General features: G+C 44.8%; 1 protein-coding gene across 3 annotated transcripts in view; it reads left to right on the forward strand.

Annotated features, from left to right (window-relative positions):
* LOC121276858 (tumor necrosis factor alpha-induced protein 8) overlaps positions 1 to 9,110 on the forward strand; it is a 125,314-nt gene extending 116,204 nt beyond the window's left edge. For all 3 annotated transcript variants that reach the window (XM_041185431.1, XM_041185430.1, XM_041185429.1), the window contains one exon: positions 8,482 to 9,110. In XM_041185431.1, coding sequence (XP_041041365.1) covers positions 8,482 to 9,047 — 566 coding nt within the window. In that variant the 3' untranslated portion in view covers positions 9,048 to 9,110. The remainder of the gene's footprint in view (positions 1 to 8,481) is intronic.
* The last annotated feature ends 214 nt before the right edge of the window (positions 9,111 to 9,324 follow it).

Here is a 9,324-nt window from a genome sequence, read left to right on the forward strand (position 1 = left end):
TGTCTGTGGTTGGACCATAAATTTGACTTGACAGAGAGGTTGAAAGAAATTTCAGTTGACATCTGGAAATAAAGAGAAGTCATGAGAAGATTGCATATTTATTTTAGTACAATGAACGTAAGTCCTTACACAAACTGCATCCTAATTTGCCTCTTATTGATTTCTCTTGTTGCCTCTCTGAATTTCCCCCCCTCCTGTCATTCTCTTGGTCCTCATCACCCGGTCCCCAGCTCAGGCCAGAAAGAGGATGAGAACAACAATTATAAAATCTACCATATTGTGTGATGAATTTCATTAGATTTAACTTTTAGATGAATGCTATCAGGCAACTACTTCCCTTCTACAACTTTAAACTTCCCCCAAGAGGCAGTGAAGACAATGTCTGAGCGATGCCACATACAACCAAACTTGGTAAAACCTGTTAAAGTAGTGGCATAACATCTTTTTTTGAAACTTGCGGATGTCATGCAAGTTTGAAAGTCAATGGGATAAACCTGTCCACTTATCATATGTTAATTTTTAGAGACAAAATAAATGAATATTGGTAAGTTGCTGCTGATGTTCACATCTTGGGTGGAACTTATGATGCTGACAGATGCCCCCAAAGCTTAGTTCAGACACAGGAAATGCCCCCAAAATTTTGTTAGGGCAACACTGGAGCTTTATACCTTTGCAGAGAGGTGGGAAAGTAAATATGTTTAACATTCCCTATAGAAAAACAGCAATATATATATATATATATATATATATATATAGCACCTTTATCCCAAGGCACTTAACAGGAGCATTATAACACAAAATATGGCACCAAGCCACCTAAAGGAGATTTTAGATCAGATGACCAAAAGCTTGGTAAAAGAGGTAATTTTGAGGAGTGTCTTAAAAGCAAGGTAGAGAGATGGAGAGATGTAGGGTGAAAATTCCAGAACTTAGGCCCTAGGCAACTGAAGGCACAGCCACCAATGGTGAAGCAGTTAAAATCAGGAATGCAGAAGAGGCCAAAATTAAATCAGCACAGATATCTTGAAGGGTTGTGGTATCAGAGGAGTTTAGAGATAGGGAGGGGCAAGGCCTTGGAGGGATCTGAAAACAAGAATGAGAATTTTAAGAGTCAAGACATTGCTTGATTGGGAGCCAAAATAGGTTAGCAAGCACAGGGCTTATAGGGGAATGGGGCTCGCTGCGAGTTAAGACATGAGCAGGGCTTTGGATGACCTCAAGTTTATGGAGAGTAGGATGTGAGACCAGCCAGGAGTGCATTGAAATAGTCAAATTTAGAGGTAACAAAGGCATGAATGAGTGTTTCAGCAGTAGATGAGCTGAGATAGGAGGGATGTCAGGCAACGTTAAGGAGGTGGAAATAGACAGTTTTAGTTCTGGCATGAATATGAGGCTGCAGACTCATTTTGGGGCCGAACGCGACACAATGTTGTGAACAGACAGGCTTAACCTCAGACTGTTGCCAATGGGGCCCGTAGTTGGGAAATGGAATTCAGAGCGGAGACCGAAAATTATTGCTCCCCAATATTTAGTTGGAGGAAACTTCTGCTAATCCAACACTGGATGTGGGATAAGTGGTCTGACAATTGAGCAACAGTGGAGGATTCGAGAGAGGTAATAAAAACCAAAATGCTCTTAATGCACAGCAGGTCAGGCGGCATCTGTGGAGACGAAAGAGTTAATGGGCAGCATCTTCCGGTCGGCGAGCGGGGTCGGGACCCCCTTGCTGACACGGAGATACGTCGGGCGTGTGTCCCAATGTCACCCCGTGCAGTTCTGTGGGTGCACAGCCGAATCGGCTGTGCGCCGGCCAAACTGTCAACGGCCTATTAAGGCCATTAAAAAACTAATTAAGATGATTAATGGACCTGCCCGTCCAGGCTTAAGGTTGGCGGGCAGGCTAGGAGCCCAGGCGGGCTTTGGGGGGGGAGAAAAAAACATGAAACCTCATCCACGAGTGGGATGAGGTTTCAAGAGGGTATTTAAATTTTTTATGAAATGTTTCAATATAAGGGATGGACATTTCCCAACTCACGTGACGGTGTCACATGAGGGGACATGTCAGGGAAACATTTTTATCACCTTTTATTTGAAGTTTTCAATCGGAGCCAAGCTCCCTGAGGCAGCACTTTGCGAAAAGCACTTTGTTTTACCCGCCCGCTACTGCAAATCTGGGACGATTCTGCCCTCCGGCTTGAGACCCCAGCAAATGATTTTTTTTTTCTCTCTCGTGCCTTTAGTCACACGGGATGAGTACACTACCATTGGCCAGTTCGGATCTGATATTAGGTGTTCTTTGTTGAAATTGTAAATCCCTTTTGTTGCTGGTCTGTTGCTGCAGAGAGCTTTTTGAAGGGGGGCCACTCTTTGATGAAAGGCACATTTTTATTTTGCATTTGAGAGAACTTGGCCAGGGTGACCAGCTGTTACTTCGACTGGGTGGGGAGGAGCGGGGTGGTTGCTGGTGACTGTGACTGGATTGCCCCTGTGGTCACATACGCTCCTGCTTCCAGGGCTGACTGGCCCAACTCCATCTCACACCCACCCCCATCCCCTGAATCGAACTACCCGCATTGATAGTGACGATCCGGCCCTCAGTCAGAAAAAGGGATGTTAAATATTATGGGCTATCAAGTTTGCAACTGTACAAAGCAATTTCAAGCATGCATCAGTGCTAAAGTGGAAGTATAACACAAATATCAGGCCAGTGTCTAACTCATAGGCCTGGATTTTCATAGAAGGAACAGAGGTAGGCTCAGAAGTGGTCATGCCAGCAGTTTTGCCCTACCTGCCTACTTGCTGGCATGTTGGTCTTCTGGCATGTTCTCGCCTGCAATATATTTGAAGGCGATTGCTTTGCAGGGGTGAGGATGGTGGGAGAGGGGAGGAGGTGATGACAACCTGCCTTCCAGCAGTGGTTGTCCAATTAGGCCAATTACAGGGCTTTTAAGGGCACTCAGCAACAACTCATCTGGGATTTTTCAGACAGCTGGCCCATCTCTGCTGAGAGCGAATTCCAGCCGATGGATGGAGGTGACCTCCTGGCGACAGCCAGGGGTGACAGCAATGCCTCTGTTAATTTCCCCACCTGCAGCCACAATTGCAAAAGGGCTACAGCTATGGCTCGAGGCCATTCAGTGGAGGGACGTCTCTCCAGAATGATAGCCTGACAGCTGTGTCCATTTCTTTCTTTTGAATATTGAAGAGGATTCAGAAGGCACCTCCATCTTGAGGCATATTCTTGTCCTACCTTCATTGGCAGTGCCCAGCTCTGACAACAGGGCTACTAATTTTCCAGTGCTGGACAGTCTCCTATTGGCCCTATGTGTCCACCCATTGTCTTTAATTTGGACAGGTCTTCCGCAGGTGGTTACTTAATTGGCTGCCTCCTCCTCCAAAATCTCCCTCTGGGTCCCATAAACAGGCACTTGTGGGCTTCTGACCCAGATCCCACCTCGACAGCAGGATCGGGATCCAGGGACAAAAATCCTCTACCTAAAGTCATATGCCAACACGCTCCATGCCAATCCATCCCACAGCCATAAATCAGGGTGGACTAATGAGGGCTGAGCGGGATTTCCGTGCCTCACTGGAGCGGAAGTCTCGCCCTCTGGAGCTGCCAGCCAATCCAATTGGCCGGCAGCTCCATCAGTCTCGGCAGCACCAGGAAGGAACCAGTGGCTACTGCTGGGACAGCTGGAGAAGATAGGACTCCAAAGCCATCAATCCCCAGCACAGGTATGTCTAGGGTCTTCGGCCAGAAAGGTCTGGGTGAGTTAGGGAAAGGGGCAGTGGAAGGGTTCGAGGGGGTGGGTTTAAGGCAGGGAGCAGGTAGGTGGCGGGGGGGGCGGGGGGATTCAACCTAAGAAGGCCTGCCCCGCGATTGGCAAAGGGCAGCCTCTGAAGAGCAAACCCACCCCCTACCTTCCTTCCCGCCCTTGTAAGAATTTGAGGTAAAAAATCGGGTCCCCTACTCCTGCCCTGCTGTCCATGCCAAATGTTTTATAGTGTGAGCAGTGTATTAGGATCAACTGGCTTGATAACAAGCTTAATTCACCATTAATTGTTCATTTTAAATATGGCAGGCGGCTACCGTTTTTGGCTCGGGGATGGGCAGGAAGGTAGTAGGATGGATGCCCACCCCATTTTACATGCCCCGTGCTGTTTTACATGCTCCCTCCCATGGGAAACATGCCCGCTGGGGGCACATACAATTCAATGCCTTATTTTTAGAATTACATAGGAGTATGTAGAATAAAAGGCATGGAAGAGGTCATTCAGCCCAACCAGCCCATGTCGTATTTATGCTGCATTCATACCACCTCCCATCTTTCCTCATCTAAATCTATCATCGTAACCCTCCTATTTCCTTTGCTCTCTTATGCTTGTCTTAAGCGTATCTATACTATTTGCTAAAACCACTCCATGTGGCAGTGACTTCCACACACTCTCTGGGTAAAGAAACTTCTTCTGAATTCCTTACTGGATTTCTTGGTGACTATCTTATATTGATGGCCTCTAGATATGCTCTTCCTCCAAGAGGAACCATTCTGTCTCCCTCCACTTTATTGAAACTTTTCCTAATTTTTCAAGGCCTTTATTCAGTCACCCCTTAGCCATTTTTTTTAAGAGAGAAGAGACCCAGCCTGTCAATGCTTTCCTGATCTGTAAACCCAACATTTCTGGTATCGTCCTTGTAAGTCTTCTCTGCATTCCCTCTCGTTCATCTGTATCCTTTTTACAGTAAGGGCAACCAGAACTGCAGACAGTACTCCAAGGCCAGAAATTTCCCCCCCCCCCGCCGCCCCCACATCAGAGAGGGTTGTGTGGGGGCAGGCGGGAGCCTGATTGGTGCCCCCGATCGGGTCCGTGCCGCCATTTTACATGGGCAGCCAATTAAGGCCTGCCCAGCGTGATGCACGTCTGGAAGCGCTGAGCGCCCCCTGTGTGGGCAGGGGGGGGGGCGATTTCCTGAGTGGTTCACTGCGTGGTTCCCTGCACTCTATTGTGCATTCACACGAAAGAGTGCAGAAATATCCCTGAGGCACCTCTGTGCTTCTGGGACATTTGTTTAAGTTTTAAACATCTAAATAAAGGAGGTTAAAAACTTTAAAATATGTCCCCTCATGTGACAGTTTCACATGAGCTGGGGCATCACCGAATTTTTAAAATAAATTTTATTGAATTTATAAACACTTCATGAAACATTGTTCCGCCCGTGGATGAGGCTTCATGAAAAATGCAAAGGCTGCCTGGGCTTTTCACCCACTCGCCAACCTTAAGGCTGGACGGGCAGCTCATTTACCTATTTAAATTAGTTCTTAACAGGCCTTAATAGGCCTTTGACATTTTGGCGGGCACGCAGCCGACTCAGCTGTGCGCCCGCTGAACTGAAAATCCAAATGATGCACGGTGACGTGGGGACACCCGCTCGATGTCTCCACGCGTCATTTTACACATCAGCGAGCTGGACCCCCCCCCTCACTGTCCAGAAAACTTTTCTCCAAGTATCCTCTAAGCAAAGTTCAATACTTCCCTACTTCTCAATTCTATCCCTCTAGACATAAAGCTGGGTGCTTGGTTTGTGTTTTTTATATGGTCTTGCTGACCTTTGGCACAACGTTTTGAGATTCAGGTACTTCAAGATCCCTTTGTTCCTCTATTCTACCTAGACTTGCATCTTCCAAGTAATAAATAACCTCCCTATTCTTCCTTCTAAAATGTACTACCTCACATTTATGTGTTGAACTTCATTTGCCAATAAATTCCTGTATTATTCTTCTCAGCATTGACTATCCTCCAAGGACCCCTCAATCACCTCACACCTCCCTGTAATAAATATCACCTGCCACTTAACAGCACATTCCATTGGCCTACCAATGTCCTTTTGCATTGGATTGGTATCACCCTTACTGCTACTTACAAATTTGATATCATCAGCAATTCCTGAGAATAGTAATGCAAAGTTACAGTCTCATGTCATATGACAGTCACATCGATTGTCATACACTCTAACCCATACTAAACATTTGCTTAGAAGTTATTAGCTACCCTGGTAACTTGGTAAATTTACTTTTGTCTGCATATCACTATGTAACTACACCTTAAAAATAATTCACTGGTTGTAAAGTGCTTTGTGATTTAGGCCACGAGGATATGATGAGATTTTTTATGAGTGCAAATTATTTTTTTTACTTCTTAACATTGAGAGAAGTGATACGCCAACCCCTCTCTCAGAATAGTAACAATTAATCACGCAGGCAAGTATTCAAGTGTTCTGCCACACATTACTGATATGAAACAGCACAGATTAATCCTTTTGAGTACCAAACATTTTTTGGAACTTGCACATTTGTTAATTGCTAAAAATGATTCTTTAGCAGCACAATTCTGCTTTATTCAGTGTAACCTATAGTACAACTGATGTCTCCTGGCTGTGTAAACAGATCCACTAAGTTACAGAATGACATTCAAATTTTGGTTTAAAGGTGGCTTTAGTTTCCAGTGCAACCTTTTTCTCTGTCAGATTGAGTCAGTGTCAGATATATATTTTGATTAACTGTTTATGATCGAAATTGGGGTAACATTGGCAAAGCAGCATTTATTGCCCATCCCAATTGATGGGCTTTATCCCAGTACTGCTGTAGCTCTTGTGGTGATAGTGCTATCACAATGGTGTTAAGTAGAGAATTCCAGGATTTTTACCAAGTGTCTTGGAAGAATTCCCAATGGGCAGTAGTAAGCAAACTGCTCCAACCCTGATCTTATGATGGAGGAAGGTTATTGGTGCATCAACTAAAGATGGCTAGGCCAAGAAACTGAGCTGAGAAGCTGTCTTAAAGCAAATTCCGAGGCAAGTGATGGTTAGGACTGGCCTCGAAAAATCACAATTGCCTCTCTTTGTATCAAATATCATTCTAGTCACTGGACACCATTGGTTGGCTTCTTGGTGCCGTAGCTTGCTGCAGTAGGGCTGAATTTGAAGGTGCATCAGGGGTCTTGCCAGGGTGAGGCTGGCAGGCCCCAGCGAGGTGGGTGTTGGGTGGTGTCGGGGTTGGGGTGGGAAGAGAAACACAGAAGATGGAATACCTTTGGGGAGCCTCCGATTGGCACAGGGGCACACAAAGGAGTCCACCAGGTTTAAGATGGCATCTGGACACTTGGTTCTGACCTACCTTGCTACCAGTATTTGGCCACTTAGGGGCTTCAATTGGTGCACAGGCGATTGGGCTGCCTAATGCCTCCCCTGCTGCTGTTAAACTTGCGATGGGGGCAGGCAGGGGCAGATAAGTGCCCAGAATGGTGCCACTACATGGCACCTGATTTTACAGCCCTCCCTCGCCTCCTGTCGTTCTCCCCATCTCTTCTGTGGGGTTGGGGGCGTGGGTGGTGGGGGGCTGCGGAGAGCAGTTGTAAAATTCGCTATTAGGAGAGTTAATATGATTTGCTATCTATGTTGCCAGGAGCCAGTTAGCTCAGTTGGCTAGATGGTTAGCATATAGTTCAGCATAATATGAGCAACACGGGTTCAATTCCTACTCTGGCTGAGGTACACATGGGACCTGCCTCCTTACCTGTCCCAGGTTTGATGTGGGCCAGTGACCCTCAAGCTGTAAAGCCAATTATCTATCTCTAGAACACATTGTTTAATGAAGTAATTATTTACATGTACATGTTTGCCAGTTATAAAAACATTAAATGCTTGTTGATTTGATCATGAAAATGATTCTACAAGCAGTAATGTCACAAAGGAGTAATGTTGGGCTGCATGCAGATATTCAGTTTCAAGTTCAGTGTAAATAACCTACCAGAATTCAATGGTAAGTTTTATCCTGAAATAGTGTGCAGTGATGCAGTGTGTCAGGGGAGATGGCAGCATCGTGGTATTATCACTGGACTGGTAATCCAGAGACCTAGGCTAATGCTTTAGGGAACCGGGTTTGAATCTCACCATGGTAGATGGTGGAATTTGAATTCAGTAAAAAATCTGAATAACGATGACCATAAATTGATTGCTGTAGAAACCCATCTGCTTCACTCATGTCCTTTTAGGAAGGAAATCTGCTGTCCTCAGTCGGTCTGGCCTACATGTGACTCCAGATGTGCTGCAATGTGGCACGTTGCTTCGCAAGCCACTCGGTTGGATCAAACCGCTAAAAAGCCAATAAAAAGGGAATGAAACTGGGTGGAAACAACACTGTGTGGGTGTACCTACACCCTGTGGACTGCAGCTGTTCACGAAGGCAGCTCACCAGCACCTTCTCAAGGGCAATTAGGGATGGGCAATAAATGCTGGCTTAGCTAGCAACACCTGCATCGCGTAAAATGCATATACAAAAGACATATGATGAAAAACCTTTTCACATGAGGAAATAGCAGATTATACAGTGTGCGTTCAAATGGAACAAAGCATTTTGAACCATTTCTGAGATTAGCACAATTTTGGACCATGTGCTTAACTGATCTTGTCTTTGTTTTCAGTGGCCACAGAGGTCTTCAATTCGAAAAGCCTAGCTGTCCAGGCCCAGAAGAAAATACTCGGTAAGATGGCATCAAAATCAATAGCAGCTGCATTGATAGATGATACAAGCAGTGATGTTTTGGATGAACTATACAAGGCAACCAAGGAATATACACAGAACAAAAAAGAGGCAGAAAAGATTGTCAAAAATCTGATCAAGGTCGTTATAAAGCTCGGGGTCCTGTACAGGAATAACCAATTCAATCAAGATGAGATGATGATCGTGGAGAAGTTCAAAAAGAAGGTTCATCAGTTAGCAATGACCGTTGTCAGTTTTCATCAGGTTGACTTTACTTTCGATCGGAATGTTTTGGCCAAACTTTTGAATGAGTGCAGAGACTTGCTTCATCAAATCATCGATCGGCATCTAACTGCCAAGTCACATGGACGCATCAATCATGTCTTTAATCACTTTTCGGATTGTGAGTTCTTGGCTGTGCTGTACAATCCATTTGGATCTTACAAGGCTTCTCTGCAGAAAATATGTAATGGTGTGAACAAAATGCTAGATGATAAAAATATATAACCAGCAATTTGTAACATTTTCTGTCAAATTCTTATTAAAAAATCTTGCTAAAATATGAAGGAACAATGCCATGTAAAATGCATTTTTGTTACAGTGGAATATTTTGACAACAGTTTTCTTTTGAAGAATTATTTCCTATTTCTATAACAATGCAAAAAGTAGACAACATATTCCAACCTATTACTTTGTACATTAAGAGAAATACTCCTGTTGCCTGGTTCCTAGCAGATGATTGTTCTCACCCTGTGGAATGAATCTGAAGAGCTCAGCTGAACAA

The sequence above is a fragment of the Carcharodon carcharias genome, chromosome 4 (assembly GCF_017639515.1).
Source record: "Carcharodon carcharias isolate sCarCar2 chromosome 4, sCarCar2.pri, whole genome shotgun sequence".
Lineage (NCBI taxonomy): Eukaryota > Metazoa > Chordata > Chondrichthyes > Lamniformes > Lamnidae > Carcharodon > Carcharodon carcharias.